This window comes from Homalodisca vitripennis, chromosome 2 (genome assembly GCF_021130785.1).
Source record: "Homalodisca vitripennis isolate AUS2020 chromosome 2, UT_GWSS_2.1, whole genome shotgun sequence".
NCBI lineage: Eukaryota > Metazoa > Arthropoda > Insecta > Hemiptera > Cicadellidae > Homalodisca > Homalodisca vitripennis.
Window position 1 is genome coordinate 17,397,182 of NC_060208.1, and position 17,018 is coordinate 17,414,199.

General features: G+C 32.4%; 1 protein-coding gene across 2 annotated transcripts in view; it reads left to right on the plus strand.

The window, feature by feature from the left end:
• LOC124353601 (lysosomal alpha-glucosidase-like) overlaps nt 1–17,018 on the plus strand; it is a 55,625-nt gene that overhangs the window by 15,056 nt on the left and 23,551 nt on the right. For both annotated transcript variants that reach the window (XR_006921610.1, XM_046803515.1), the window contains exons 4-9: nt 4,538–4,628; nt 8,071–8,239; nt 9,593–9,662; nt 14,554–14,658; nt 16,316–16,456; nt 16,570–16,686. Coding sequence is in view for 1 of the 2 variants with exons in the window: in XM_046803515.1 (XP_046659471.1) it covers nt 4,538–4,628; nt 8,071–8,239; nt 9,593–9,662; nt 14,554–14,658; nt 16,316–16,456; nt 16,570–16,686 (693 nt within the window). In the remaining variant the exon portion in view is untranslated. The remainder of the gene's footprint in view (nt 1–4,537; nt 4,629–8,070; nt 8,240–9,592; nt 9,663–14,553; nt 14,659–16,315; nt 16,457–16,569; nt 16,687–17,018) is intronic.

Genomic DNA, 17,018 nt, shown 5'->3' on the forward strand with positions numbered 1-17,018 from the left:
GATAACATCTATAAACTTTGCACAGTGTCATATGGCTATGTAAACTATTTTTCCTTGCTATTACCATGACATGCCAACCATGGGGGGACGACCCACAGAAGAAAACATGGAAACCTTAAATTATTTAGAACTACGTCATCAAACTGTGACAAAATATCTGAACGAAAATAACATACAAGCAAAAACAAGAATCTCATTGGTTGTCACAACAACGATAGCTCACTGGAAGGTAATTGTTTGGGTTTGTTTAAATAGTCATGAGTCACCCAGCTGATAATTGCCAGCTGAGTTTCAGCGGGCAATCATCTTACAAAACAGACTTCAAAAATATTATTTCATATTTATTACTGCTGTTTTACATTAAATAAGTGGCATAAAAATTAATAAAACTATTTAAAAAAATATTTTATTCATCTATAGTCTAGTCATCAATAGAAAGGGTTATTTTATTTTGTATTTTAAGAAACAGATAAATAACATTTCCCCCAAAAAATTGTACAATCTTGTTGATTATATAGTTTAGAATCAGCCAAGATATGGCAGAACATTATATATATAACAGAATTATTTACAAAAAATGTAATATAGTTAAATGTCACTGTCCATAAGAGGTGGCCAGAGGAGTTTAGGAGCATTTTAGCATCGGCCACTACATATGGACAGAGGAGTGCAACGACACGGCTCACAACAAAATATTCAGAGTTGTAGAGGATATGACCTTGGGCCATAAGAGGTGGCCAGAGGAGTGCAAATCACAAGTACTGTCATGCGGACGGGGAGTGCAAAGGGTTAAATCACAAAAAGTACTTGCTCCGCCGGGAGTCGAACCCGGATCTCTCACTTGCCGGGTGAATGTGCTACCATTACATTAATGTAAATATAAATATATTTATATATATATATATATATATATATATATATATATATATATATATATATATATATATATATATATATATATATATATATATATATTAACTGATGCTAATGAATGTGGTATCGAGATTGACCTGAGTTATTAATTCTTTTTGAAGTCAAACTGAAAGAACGTAACAAATTTCTCACATAAACAATTATGTAAATAAAACTGTATTTTTATTTTTACTTTATCATATTTAAAATTTTTATTAGTACTATAATGTAGAAGAACATTATAATACTGTGTTGTGCAATATAAGGTTCTTTAGAGAATTATACGGATGTTTATGTAAAACGCTGCAAAATTTCTAAAACTGGGGTGACAATTTTAACACATTCCTCAGGTGGTAGTTTTAGAACAGGCTGTGACTAAAGCACCTGTCAGCAAAAACTTGAAATAGTTTGATATGATCACTTTATCATTAAAATTAATTTTAATTTTAAATATTAACAAATATTCATATTGGAGTCTCCCTTCTAAAATTGGAGCTGCTTATTTTTAAACCTCAAATTGCTGTCTGAATATCTTGCATTGTGGCCTAACTCCACCTACTTCCCATTCAGGGAAAAGAGGTAAACCCAAAAATGTATTCAATTTTTTTAACATAGTGTTCAGCTGGAGAATATTAATATCCCACACCACTGTTGGTGTTCGTTACTTCTTCTCTTCAATATTTAAGCCACAAACTATTATTATCCAAGTTTTGCTTTTCAAAATGTAAGCAGAATATAGATTGGTAGCACATTGGTTTTATAGTCAGTAGTTCTGAGAAACAGTTTAATTGGTGATTGTCAATAATGGACCTGCATCATAGTCTGTAGTTTACACTGAACACTTAACTGGTCTGAAGCATGGTGAATCATGTCAGCTGATAAGATAAATGCTTATCCAAACTTCCTTTTTATTATGTTCCTGCCACAACATATTATCTTGTTTCTAGTTAAAATACATATTGTCAAAAGGTATTAAACTTTTAGAAATTGTCTACTTTAATTTATCTAATCACTTTTCAATGCAAATGAAAATTTATCTACTATTAATATTAAACCCTCATACTTTTAGACTTCACACATTATAAAGTAATAATTTTATACATTTAAATTATTCTGTATGTTATACTGAAACCATACAAGAAGATGATTTTAACGTCATTTCACAAGGACATATAGTAATATGAATTGTAAATTGAATTTCCATTTGCATTGAAGAAAGATAATATGCTGAAGTAGGCTATATTAATCCTTTGAGCGCCAAGGTCATTAAATGTTGACATATGGCATTGTACTTAGTCGCATTGTATACATAATGAATGAAATAGACATAGATTATCTATCTTGATTTGATATGATTTGTTACTGCTGGTAAAAGCTATTTGCCAAATATGAGAGACAACTTTTATGCGAGTGCAGATTTTCAGTATTTTGCACTAATACAAAAGAAAAGTCATACTCATTATTACAGGTACTTACTTTTTTCAAACCTGCTAAGTTATACTTGTTCCCATTTACATAGGGAACAATAATAAAGTTCCATACAAATATAATAAGAACAAAAAATTAAAGTTTTTCTTTATCAACAAGTAAAAAAACATAAAAATAAATGTATAATTTTTTAATTAAAAATTCCAATCGGTTTTTAAATGATTAAATAAATATTATAAGTCATATTCTACTTTTCCCCCAACACACTAAGCAAAAATTATCCCATTATGTTTATTTTTGAAAAAGTTGTGAACCATTTTTAGAACACTAAACAAAAACCAAATATACACCAATTCAAAACTCAGTTATACATAATTTTTTTCATTCCAATAAAACCCTAGAAGTTCTCACAGTTTATGAAATAAATTGTGTAGCATAAAAGAGGAGTGGTATGACCATCATTGTTCTCAATGTGGCTTATATAGAAATAAAGCTTCATACACAGTTAAAAGTATATACAGATTTTATGACAAATTTACAATTGAGTAAAGGGGGGCAACTAAAATTTTTTAAATACAAACCCCTATCATGTCTCAAGTTTTTACACATGTCTAGCACACTGTCAAACAGCCGAAGGTGAACAGTTTGAACACCTGCTACATTAAAACAGGTAACTGGGTTTTAGAATTTGTGTTAGTGTTGACTCAAGTTACGATAAACAAGAAAAGACATTTACTGATTTTATTATTTTAAATTTGTCATAAAATCTGTTAAAATAAACGTAGAGACCTCTAGTTCGGATTATTGGATTTCTTTTTTTATTCCCTTTAAAATGAGGGGTCACATGATAGGGGTTTGTATTTTAAAATGTTTAGTTGCCCCCCTTTACCCCCCCCTTTTACTCAATTGTAAATTTGTCATAAAATCTGTTAAAATAAACGTAGAGACCTCTAGTTTGCATTATTGGATTTCTTATTTTATTCCCTTTAAAATGAGGGGTCACATGATAGGGGTTTGTATTTTTTTTAAATTAGTTGCCCCCCTTTGCCCTCCTTTAGAAAAGGGGGGCAAAATTTTCAACAACTTGAAAAATTAAAAAAATATGTTATAATAGGTAGGGTCAAGGTTTCACATAGATATCTCGGACCGTTTAAATTATATCTAGGTGTGCCAGGACATAAAACTCACTCTGTATATATATATATATATATATATATATATATATATATATATATATATAGGTTAGTTTTTCTAAGATATCGTACAGACAGGCAGAAAGGACATTTTTTTACTCCTCAAGTGAAAAATCTTTGCTAACGCTCAGCCAATAAAGTGAATTAACCCTTTGCATGCCACTAATAAATTCATTAACTTTCCTATAACACCAAGAAAAGTAAAAAAAATTTTCTTTAAGTTAAAGCTAATTTGTATTATAACATAATTATAAAAGGTAAAAGCAAAAAAAATATAAAACTGGGCATTTTACTTAAAACTAACGTATTTATTGAAAAAAATTTTAAAAAAAGAACTATTTACAAAACTGTTTCTAAAAGAATTCTACTATTAAAACTAAATACACCTTGTCGCACTATAAAGCAAGATAAATATTTCAAACTTATCACAACACTACCACTCACCGCACAATGAAGAATAATAACAAGAAACGTAGTAAACGCGGAATCGTGACAACCGAGAAAGCATTAATACACGCAGCGGATATGTTTGGTTATGGCTTTGTAGGAGACGCAGAACTGATGAGCAGGTGGTTGAAGTTAGACAAAGGGCACTTCTCTCCCCCTGTCTCAGAATGTAGGTCATTTATAAATACTTCCTTCGCAATCACGAAAAGCACGGAGCATGCACCGGGCATTTCAGAGGCCTTTTGTGAACTAAAAAGCTCTCCTGGAGACATAATCTATAATATCGGATATAACTGTGTTTGGCGTTTTGGTCAAAGTCTGCCATTGTAATACATCCGTGGGAATGTTTAATAAAAAGTTATATCAAACTTGTGTGAGATGTATTTGTATCCAGTAAAATGTATTAGACCATTTAATTTTGCTCAACTGGGAAATCAGAATCCACGGATAGGAAGCAGGTAATCACATTGTGCATGGTAATAACTGAAAGATTTAAACTGTTACTCTCCCTGTTCTGTTTGTTTTGTTACATTAGAAGTAATACCAAAATGTTCCAGACCAACCTATACGGCAGTCACCCCTTCTACTTGGCCGTGGAGAGTGATGGACTCAGCAGTGGAGTTCTATTGCACAACTCCAACGCTATGGGTGAGCATTTGATGTCTGAATTACATTCTGTAATGTTGTGAGTGTCATTAGTTATGTAGTATGTTGGAGAATGATGGTTCAGGGAATGTTTGGTGTTTCCCATATGCATATTATTGTGCAATCAATGAACTCCTTGCCCAAATGAACAATTTGACAATAAACAACAATTTATTGTACAATCCGTTTTCCTCTTATCACAACGTAATAAAAAGCTGGTATGTAATCAATTATTAAAACTACATAACTAAAGCTTATACTAAAAATTTACTTTGGATACATATTTTATTTATATAAAAATGTTATAAAACTTCAAAAAACATTAATTAAATCCAAGGCTTAAACCCATTATACAACTTTTTTTAATACATATTTTTATTATTTTATCATAATCTGTCTTCAAAGGATTCATTTACATTACAAAATGATTTTTTGACAAACTGCTTCTTTTATTTTTTTAGAACAATTTAGATACAGGAGGTTTTTATATAACTGTGTGGAATATTATGCAATTTCAAATCTAGATAAATAAAACTAGTTTTAATTTTTTTTTTAGTTTAAGTGCCGGATATTGAAACAAATTACAATTTCTTGTGTGGTATCTATGATTAAAATTGTATTTTTCTAATTGATCATCAATGATGAATCCCTTTTCAGAAACATCTTGGGCTCCATAATCTTATCCCAGAGTAGTTGTTAGTGTTGATGAGTACAAAACTAACCAGCATTGTTTTAACAAAATATTTTTACTGTACCCGTTGTTCGTTAGTGTTGAAATAACCAATTCATACTCAATAGACTGGGTTTAAGCCGTATAACAATCACAATGGTACAGTGGGAAAATCCAAAAACCGTTACAATCACAACACACCTTCTGTAAATTATAATTACTCTGACTAATGTTTCACACAGAAACTCAGACACTTTTAAAAACATAAATGTCTGGAATTCGTAGGAAAGTTTTCCTTGGTGCACTATGATCATTCTTATCTAAAAGGTGGAAATTTTTAGGTCAGATTTAAATAGACATAGTAAGAACTTATCAAATTATAAATATGTGTGTTATAACTTATTGTTATCAGTGTTATGTATTTTATTTACTACAACTATCAGTTATTTATAATAGGAAGATAAATATATTTTTAAGTTCATACTGAAATTATTTTCTCACTAATCTAGAAAAATTATTTAAATCAATAATATGAGTTTTGTATGAGTGGTAAATTGTCTTTTGGTGTAAAATTAAAATGTAAAATATAGTGTTAATTTCACTGTAAAATATAGAACTTAAAAGATATATCCGTTTGCCTTCCCACGTGGCAAACAGATATATCCGTTAGGCCTATTTTTGACTGAAACACGGTAAACGGATATATCCTTCAAAGTCTATTTTGTGTTATTTAATAAATTGTAGTTGCCGTGGAATCCGCTAGAGTTCAAGGGAGTTTTGAATACTTGTTCCGAAAAGCAGATGTTACAGTTTGAACCTCATTGGCGCGTCGCAGTGGTGGGAGGGCGTGGCTTTGTCCCTCGTGGCGTTATTTAGCCTCAGTCTGCGGCGAACCATTACGCGGTAAACGGATATATCCCGGCACGGCATATTTTAGTGTTTAACGCTGTTTTGCCATATTTCCTTATTTACTGTTCGTGTCCCTGTTGTATTTAGCATTATATTATCTTTTTATTTTGTTATTACTTTATTTGTTGTGTCCTTATAGGCCTATATTGTTCTATGCAATGGCGAATCCTGACAATTTTTTGTAAAATTTGAAAAATATAGGGGACTGATTATTTTGTGATACTGTATTATTTTTTATTCCTAATAGCCACCACTAACTAAAAAACAAATTAGAGTTGGTAAAATTTAAAAAACAATTTTAAAGTTAATTACGCGTTATGAGTCAAAATTGAAAGATAAATTCCGCGTGGGAAGGGTTAAACTAGTTTTCTATACAGATACCATGTTGAGACATTTTTATAATTAGGAATAACCAATATTTTAGATTTTCTAAGTAATCTAATGCCAAGTTTTGTCAGTATCGATGATAATGTTGCTGCTTTTAATGTTTTCAAGAACAACTTAATATGATGGAACAGTCTTCAAAAGAAACTAGAACAGACTCAATTTACCCTTTGTGTTGTTTGACCATATGTGGCATTTGCAGTCTACAATGAAGGTGTGAACAAGCTTTTGAACCAAAACCATTTCGCTACTCAACCCTATCTGCTATTTTTTATTCCTTCACACAAGTTTCGAAGATAGTGACGCTATATAATAAATACTTAATAAAAAGAGAAGGAATTCTGAAATACCAGTTTTGTTGAATTTAAAACAACTTCTTTAAAAAAATGCTAATTGGTTACAGAAGACCAATTAGGAAAGTGAGTGGATCATGTGAAACTTTCATACCAACTTAAAATTACCATTTATTTAATTCTCATAATATATCTCACAAATTTTATAATGAATTCAGCGTGGCAATCTAATTAACATTACTGTTACAGAATGAATTTCAATGGACTTAACATTTAGAACTGTAAAGAAAATTATTATCTGCGTTTGTAAAATTGCATTCTGTGCAAACATTAAATGGAATTTAAAATGTATTTATTTAGCTGAACTCAGGACTATACAATCCTGGATATAGTCTGAGGAATTACTAATTAGGACAGGAAAATAATATATGGCTAGAAAGACCTCAACTGTGATCAGTTAAAAAATGGAGGTACAAAAAATTAAATAAAACCAATTATGCAGAGGAAAGAAAATTAGGTACAGTTCTATGGGGGACATCAATATTTTAATGCATTTAGTGGAAAGAGGTTGGATATAAACGCGGTTGTGAGAGGTCTGTACTTTGACGTTGTAGACAACAGCAAATGGTTTATCAATAAATTCACTCACCAACCATTGTGAATAATACTTACAACATTGGGTGGGTTAAGTTATTATTGGACTTAGAATATCTTTTTATTTCATTTCATTTCATAATTTATATTTACCACAAAAATGTACAGAATCATTGACAAAGTCATAAATACATCCACGTCAAAATCCTAAAACTAACAATAATGAAGCCTATACAGCACAACAGTGATCGTAACAGAAAACAAAAACACAATAATCATTAAAAATCCATATTTCTAATGTTGAAAAATTCATTTAAGCTATAAAATGGATTATCCAACAGCCAGGAATAGAACTTATTTCAAAATCTGTCAAGGGAATATGAGCTAATTTGTCATAAAATTATAAATCTTCAAAGATCAGACAACATGGCTGTTAGGGGTTGTACTTAACTGACATTGTCCAATTTCTTTTTTGTTATTATGCGTGTTATGGTAATTAATTTCATGTTTAAGTAAACTTGGATTTTTATGTATATAGATAACTAAATCATTTATCATAATACCAGCAATCATGTATAAAAACTGTCAATTACAGATATAATCCTGCAACCTGCACCGGCTATCACGTATCGAGCCATCGGAGGGATTCTGGACTTTTACATCTTCTTGGGTCCCTCACCATCAGATGTTGTTAGACAGTACACCGGGCTGGTGGGGCGCCCCTTCATGCCCCCATACTGGAGCTTGGGCTTCCACCTCTGCAGGTATTGTTGAACATAATGTTTATCTTGGGTCACTCACCATCATCACGCACCCTGTGTTGTTACAGCAGCACACTGGGCTGGTGGGGCCCCCATACTGGAGCTTGGGCTTCCACCTCTGCAGGTATAGAAGTTGAATCTATGATTATGGCTGTATTGTTTGTCATCGTAATTTCCTACAGCTATCTACAACTTTATATTCCAATATGTTTTCTTCTATTGCTCTACACTGTTCCTTGGCCTATCTTTGGTCTTACACAGTGTACATCCAGTTTTAGCATTCTTCTTGGAAAAAATTAGATAATAAAAAAATAAAAAATAGTCTACATAAAAAATGTTGGGCAATGTAAAATTGAATTTTTATGTTTACTAATACGTTATAATATGTGCCAATTGTTTTAAAATTTTGTCACGACAAATCGTCCAAGATTATGGCCTAGATAATGGCTCAATAATAAAGAAGAACATAATTCCAAGTACAGAAAGAAAGATTGCTGATAAAAGGTGAATGAACCACTTTTAATTTTACAAGAGTTCTGGAAGTTGTATGTAACAAAATAAAAATAGTACAAAACAACAGTTTAATTTTGTTCAAATTTACTTTGTAAGTGTTGTTTACAACACTGTTTAAACTAGGCTAAACATATTGATGTCTTTAATTATGATGATATTAGTATCTTATAAATGTTGAGCTTAGCTCCAGCTCACGTTCTTTTTAGTGCAGCACCTGGAATCTGGTGCTGTCACAGACATAACTCCTGGATTCTGGAGTCGTGTACGTTTGATGAGATCTAAAATTAAGTCAGTGACAATGAAGCTCAATGCAAACTCTACAATTGATTCGACATCAGACACCTAGTCTAGAAAATATAAATAGATAGTGTAGTCTAGGTGAAGAGGTTTTCTCATTGTCTCATCAGGTGCACGCAATGAATTCGTTTTGAGATTTTTCGTCGCACCTTTCTTAGATCTGTTCAGACGAACATGACTTCAGATTCGAGGAGTCGAGTCTGTGACAGCGTCAGATTCCAGATGCTGCACTGAGGAAGGTGAATTGGAGCTAAACTCAACATTCACATTGAATTAACTCTTTCCACCATAGCTATGTTATCAGTATCTTGTTACTAACTAAACTCGTATAGTAGTGTTATTGTATACTAGTAAGCCATTCTTTATATTTTGGGATGTTGTGATTTTTAGAATATTTTTTGGGAGAAATATAAATACATGTAGTCCACCATCCCAGTGCTTACTTATATTCTGAATTATACCTTAAAGAAAATTGGGACTTTGTCTTACTGTATTGTTCTGTACTGTATATAAATAAATGTAAAGTATTTAATCACTATTTTGCAGATTCGGTTACAACAGCTTGAACAATACTAAGGAGGTTTTGAATCGAACTAGAGCTGCCGGCATTCCTCTGGTAAGTTTAAACTAGTACACAAGAGAGTGTCAAAACCTTTGCAACAATTATCTAGGGCTTATTCTAAAGGCTAACTCTTTTTTCTGCGATATTACAAAAATAAAATTTCAAAGTTGGTATCCTTCAAATTAAAACCTTTATGAAGGAAACAGGATTTTTCCGGACATTTGCCGTCATTCAATGATACAAAAAATCAGTAACACTACATTTCAAGATGTTTATCACTGAACTGTCTGGAAAAATCCTGTTTCCCTCACAATCCTTCCATTGTGAAAAATAAAACTTCAAACAAACCTTTATACTTCTTAAGAGCAATGAGCAGCTATGGTTTTCATTGAAACATTTCCAGAATCAAGTTTCGTAACATGTTGAATGTGTATGGGAAGGATCCTTCGTACTCCACCTTTGTTGTTTTGTGAGCTCATGGTGTCTTAAACATTCTTGCCTAGTAGATCAAATTTACATCACTCCTAGCAATGTATTGTTATTACATTGTGGTGTTCATTTGGTGGCGACATAACAGTAGCAAAGCACATCCTCCTTCCGATTGTCCTTCAGGGCACTTACAACTGCAAACCGTATTTTCTGTAAATTATACTTTGTTGTGGAAAATTTAGGTGAATTTTGTCATTGCAGTTTTATTTATTTTTTATACCCACTCAAAGATATAATCGAGTTTTAAAATTTGTGTTGGTAACATAACACTTTCCATTTTACAGGAGTGATCTTCCAAAAAACACTCTATAATTAAACTGCATGAAAGAGTTTTATGGCATGTACGTTATGTTCTATTAATATGTTACAAACTGTTTGTGTGTTGACAAAATAGATTGGAGTGGTATTGTAAAAACTAGTAATTTGCTTCAAATTTTAAACAACTCATATTGTGAAGCATTTCATTGTTCAACCTTACGTTTGTCATAAATCTCATCAATGGCAAACAGTTTTTTTAAGGTATATGGTTACATGTGTGTGTGTGTGTTTTTTTTTACTTCACCATGTCCTTATTGTCTTAAAATATAGTAAAGAACTCATATTTTTACATTTTTTTCAAACATTTTAAAATAAATCCTCCTTAAAAACGTTTATACAAAAACCGTGTAATATTCAAGAAATAATAAAATAGTTCTCAACTAGAATCAAAAATGAAAAATTAGTAAGCAGAGTAGTGGATTTCAATAACATTTAAAAATTGCAAACCTACCAATATGTGTATTGTATTTTTTAATCATAAAAAAACCACAAAATGTTGGTCAGTGTGTTTTGTGAAAGGTTGTCAAAACTTTGAAAAATGATAGTAGACACAAAATAATCATATTAACATGTGTCTTTTCTTGGTCTGTTTAGTACTGTACATGAGTTTTTATTATTTTAAAACCACATCTTATTTAAAGCGAGTAACATGAAACTAACATTAAATTACTTTGATTGGCATATTTGTATTAAGTCAATCAAAGGATCATTAAAAAATGAAATAAATAATATTATTTTCCATTTAATTATCACAGCTTTTAAATTCTATTTAAAACTGTTCATTCTACAAGAATTTTGCAAGAATAATGTTTTATTGTTAATTTAATAAATATCTAACGGTATCCTATTTGTTTGAATTCGTTGAAAATAAATGTGTTGTTTTTGTTGTTGGATGTATATATAAATCAATTTCTCTGTGTATAGAAATGTTCTATTTTAATTTCATAACCGGTGTTAATAATGCAAAAAACCAATAATCAAAAAAGATAGTATTTGGGTCTTTCCACACATGAATAAACACCCAACCACTAAAATTATTTTTCTATCATTGCAGTATACTCAACTCAAATGTCTGGAATTTCGTCTTTTAAGTTAAAATAGACTTCGAATTGTGTTTCCATAGTGGTGTCACATGGGTTTGTGTTTCACTTCCCAGACATTAAACTTAGGCAATTAGTCTTTAACCCTAGAACTAACATGTATTTTAACCCATTGCGGATCACTGACCAGTTGCGCTCGTCACACAGCAGCCGGGCACTGATGGCACTCGTCATCGTCGTAAAAGCGGTCTGCTTTTAAGTTTCCCTCCAAATAGTTCTATTAATGTCTGATAGATTGGGTGATCGTCTTCACTTGTCAACTAAGAGTGTTTAACAACGGTCTACGTTCAGAGTTTTCAAAAGTTTTATAAATATCCTACAGATCGCAGTTGTATGTTGAATTTGAAAAATCATTCATATGAGTTTACTCTCTGCATTTTAGTGCTTCTGATTGGTTGTTTTCCTCAGCTGTTATTATAATAGTAACTAGTATCACATTTTATGGTATAATTTGCGTGTCATAATGAGCTGATCGAAATGGATAACTTACGATCGTCTGAACTTGATCGATATTTATTAGAGATATTTATTACAATAGTTCATAAACAATATATTGTATTTAATTATTTTGTTTTTAAGAATATGGATGGAGATATTTTTATAAACCGGAATTCAGTTCAACGTAGATATGAAGTATACAATAGCAAGCGATACAATGTGGCGAACCATTGCTGTTCATTCGGCCGCTGACCGTAAATTAATTTGTGCCCGCTGGTGCCCAAAACACCAAAACAATACGATTCGCAATGGGTTAAACTTAACTAGCACAGCTTTCTAAGCCCTTGCGCAGAGTTCATAAAAAATTAAGTGCAAAATCTGTTTCTACGCAAAACATAGTGTTGAATGTCATTGTATTATTATTATTATTATTATTATTTCAACGGCATCCGCCAATATACAATAATTTCACAACATTTTCATGCAACTTAAGTATAACATCAACAAAATAAATAACAACTAATTAAATTACAGAAAGTAGTGATTATGCAGTGGAATAATAAATAAGTATTAAGATTTGTGAAATAATGTTACAATAGTGAAAAATCACAAACATCATCTCCAACTGATATTAAGGGGAAAAAAGCTCTATCACCCATTACTGTTGCAGTCTCTTTTTAAGGTGTGCGATGCTGTCATGAAACATATCACCATCGGAAGGAATGCTGTTTCCACGCCTATGAAGTCGAGCAATAGGACTGTGATAGCTGTAATTGTTTGAGTGGTGGCAGGTTGAAAACATATTCCTGGATCTGGTTCCAGCAGGCACCAAGAGGGATATCCTACTCAGAAGCTCTGGTGAATCGATCGCCCCGTTGATAAGCTTGTGCAGGAAAATAATATCAAACATTCTCCTTCTGCACTCCAGCGTAGGCAGAAGAAATTCCTGCTCAAGTGCGGGGACAGAGACCTCCCGATAGGCTGCACCTCTCCAGACTCCTTGAAGTCTGCAAAATTTGTTTTGAATACTCTGTAGTTTGTGAATATGAGATGCGTAATGAGGGGACCAAACAAGAGTACAATATTCCAGATTAGGCCGAACTAAAGCCTTATACAAGAGCAGTAGTGTCTCGTCACCGAACGTCCCTCTAGACATTCGAAAAAATGAATCCTAGCATTTTGTTTGCCTTCAAGGATACCGCATCAATGTGTGCATCGGGTGACAAATTTGTAGTCAAACTTACTCCAAGGTCGTTTATCAAGGTCACTCGCTTGATGTCGCCGGATACAGTGTAATTGAAAGCAACAGGATTCTTCAGACGACAGAAGGTGATTGTAAGACATTTGGTTGAGTTAATGACCATCTTATTATCATCGCACCACTCAGCAATTAGGTTCAGATCACGTTGAAGATTGAGACAGTCATCACGAGAGTAAATTTCTTTGAATATCTTGAGGTCATCTGCGAAGAGGAGATATTCCGATGATAGGTGGCTGATGATGTCGTTTACAAACAAGTTGAAAAGAATAGGGCCAAGCTTGGACCCCTGTGGGACACCTGAGGTGGGAGGAAATTCTTCAGACAAATGGTTTCCAAGTTTGACCCTCAGCGAGCGTCCACTTAAATAGCTCTTGAACCATTCTAGAGAGAGTCCGCAGAAACCATATCCTTCGAGCTTGGAAATCAGAAGTGAGTGACTAATCTTGTCAAATGCCTTGGAAAGGTCTAAATAAATGCTGTCCACTTGATGTCTTCGATTAAACGCAGAAAGAATATAGTCTGTGTAGATGACAAGGTTGGTCTGGGTGGAACGACCCTTGCAAAACCCATGTTGTTGGGGGACAATGATACTCTTTATGTCATTAGATATCAATTCCAGCACTAAACCTTCCACAACCTTAGCCATTATTCAGAATAAAATACAGTATATTATAAAAGAAATAAAAATTGGGTTTACCTTTACATTCATTGATGTATGTTGCTCCAAAGTTGAAACCTTTATTTTATAAAGTTTTTTTTTTTATTTTCTGTAGCCCATAGAAATCACCTTCAATTCAAATTAAAAAAATATTTGGGTTGTTATACTAATCCAGAAAATCTCTACTTATAATACAGAACGTAAAACTAAACAGAACAGAATCCAGCTGACTCGAACAGCAACAGCTGTCAAGATTGTATAGCGTGTCAGGCATATTTAGCTTTTAGCGGCCAGTAAAATATAAAAAAAGTTTTATGTATAAAAGTGAGTACATTAAAACATAGCTTGGAATCTGTTGATTACAATGACATAACTTTTATTGCAATAGTTATGTAGTTATATATCTTGAATGAAGATTTTTCGAAAGATGACATAATTAGCAGATGATGTTTAATGCATCACAAATTAGACTGCCAGTTCATGGCAGAAAAAATGCATCGTGAATTACGATTTTGCTAGTTCCAGGGTCAATGTTTAAATGATCTACGACCCTTGCCATTATTATTTTTCAATAACAGAATCAGTGATATTGGTCTGTAATTTAGTATGTCTTTTCCTGTCTCTTGTGAACAGATAATACTGTTGACAAATGAAATAACTAACGAGTTGTTGTGTTCAAAGGATACACAGTGGAACGACATAGATTACATGCAACACCGTAATGACTTCACTTACGACAAAGTGGCGTTCAAAGGCTTGCCCGAGTTCGTCGACTCCTTGCACCAGGTACAATCAAGTCACATATTATAATCAATCTTTACAGTTTAAAATTTAATTTGAGTCATAAGATGAGCGTTGTAGGTAAACTTAGGGTTAGTTGTACTATATTAAAATTCTTCATTTTCTGCAACATGTCAGTATTCTCCAACTCTTGCCCTAATGACTTTCTCCCACGTGTTTATTCGGGTCCTGTGACCCATGCACTTAAAGAGAATAAGTAGCTAAGATGGGAAGGGATGATTCAATGTTTAGGCCAAGTTTTGGTCCAGTTTACCTTCCTCTTAGTGCAGTGTCTGGAAGCTGACGCTGTTACAGACTTGACTCTTGGAATCTGGATTCTTATGTTCGTATGAATAGTGCCAAAAAAGTAGTAATGAAGAAGCTCCAAAATGAACTCTACATTGTTTCAACATCAGATACACTTAGACTACAAAGTATAGTGTGATGTAGGTGAAGAGGTATTCTCACTATCTCATCTGGTGCACAGTATTCATTGGTTGGTTGCTCCACCGTGCTTAGAGATTGTGTCTAAAACATCGTAGTGCACTCATTTATGCAATTGTGCGTCAGATTCCAGATACTGCACTAAGAGGAAGGTGAACTGGACCTTAACTCTACATTCACAAGATAATGAGGCTAAAAACAATTAAAAAATATACAATAACAATTATAATAATTATTAAATGGTCTCTCCACTTTGTTTGAAATTATATTAAATTTACAAAGAATATAATGTTTCTGTAGCTCTTAAACGAGGTCATTCAAACTGAAATGACTATATAGGACAAAATGTTAATTGAGTCATGTTGTACAGATGTTTTCTTTTAGGGTCAATTTTTGTACAAGATACTTAACTATAGGTTTTTAAACATAAATAGATGAAAAGCTTTATACTAATAAAACATGTTTATAATTAGCAGCCAACTTCTTCTCTCCCATTCAACATCATGTTTCTTCTTATTCATACTCTACGAAATAAAAATTTGTCCTTAAAAATACTAAAGCTATTTTCTTATTTTAAATTACCAAACATTTATTTTTATTATCAAAACATGACTGAGACCCATTGGGAGAGTTCACAAATAATTGAAATAATATCCGCATTTATTTATATACACATTGCAATTGCAGAAATAAACACTGGTAGTGGCGGAACAAGGAACGCCTGATGGTAGGGGGTATTTATTCTTGTATCATACTGATTGGAATTGGGTAGGACATCGACTGCTTCTGAATCGAAATCATACAATCCAATCACACTATATGACCAGTGCAAATTTGTTAGTTAGGAATATGAACTTAATTTTAAACTTTAACGACATAATAAGTGCCAATTTTTGATACGTAATTTAATAAACACATTGCTTGGTTTAGTTAAGATAGTTTAACTTGGACCCCGTTGACAAGTGTTGTACTTAGCTGGGCCACTGAAATGTAAGTTTTTGGAAATAAACCAATTCAATTTCAATTCAACATATAAATAATTCAATGTTTAATTTTGTATAATATATAACCTCTATCAATTTTGTACATTTTCTGTCCACAGACAAAATTTATGTTTTGTCAGCTGGTGGTTCTCTGTATGAATTGTATATACAAAGTGTGAAAAGAATTTATGAATTTCACATATGAATAGTTAGTGATCAGCATGGTTTAATTACAGCAAGGCTTGCACTATGTGGTGATGCTGGACCCCGGGGTGAGTGGAGCAGAGACCCCAGGCACCTACCCTCCTTACGATGAGGGTCTCAAGGAAGGGATATTTGTCAGGGACCCCATAGAGGACAAACCTTTTGTTACCAAGGTGAGTTTTTTTACCATGCAAGAAATTAAAACAATAAAAGAAATATGATATATATTTTTTAATATTATATTAATTTTTGAAAGTCAGTACCTAAATTTTGGAATGTTTTACAGGTCTGGAATGATAAAAGTACGGTATTCCCAGATTTCTTCCATCCCAAAACTGAGTCATACTGGCAAAACCAGATTCGTCAGCTGCATGAAACATTTGCATTTGATGGACTTTGGATCGTAAGTAATGATTTAATTTGTGACAGTTTTATTAATGTAATGGACTATAAAATTGGGAAAACTTGAATAAAAATTACTGAAACCTCAAGTATGATTTAGACCAAAAATATAAGTTTAGCAAACAACATTTATTTAATGGATTTTTTAAATTTAAAATTTTCTATCATGATATCTAACCATCATATTAATTGCACTGTATTTAAAATTAAAGTATGTTATAATTTTAGAATGAGAGTTTTTATAGATATGCAGTTCATATCATTTTGTTAAGCATGTTGTAGGATATTAACCCTTTTAACCCCAACGTCTGTACTATACGGACGTCGTAAAAA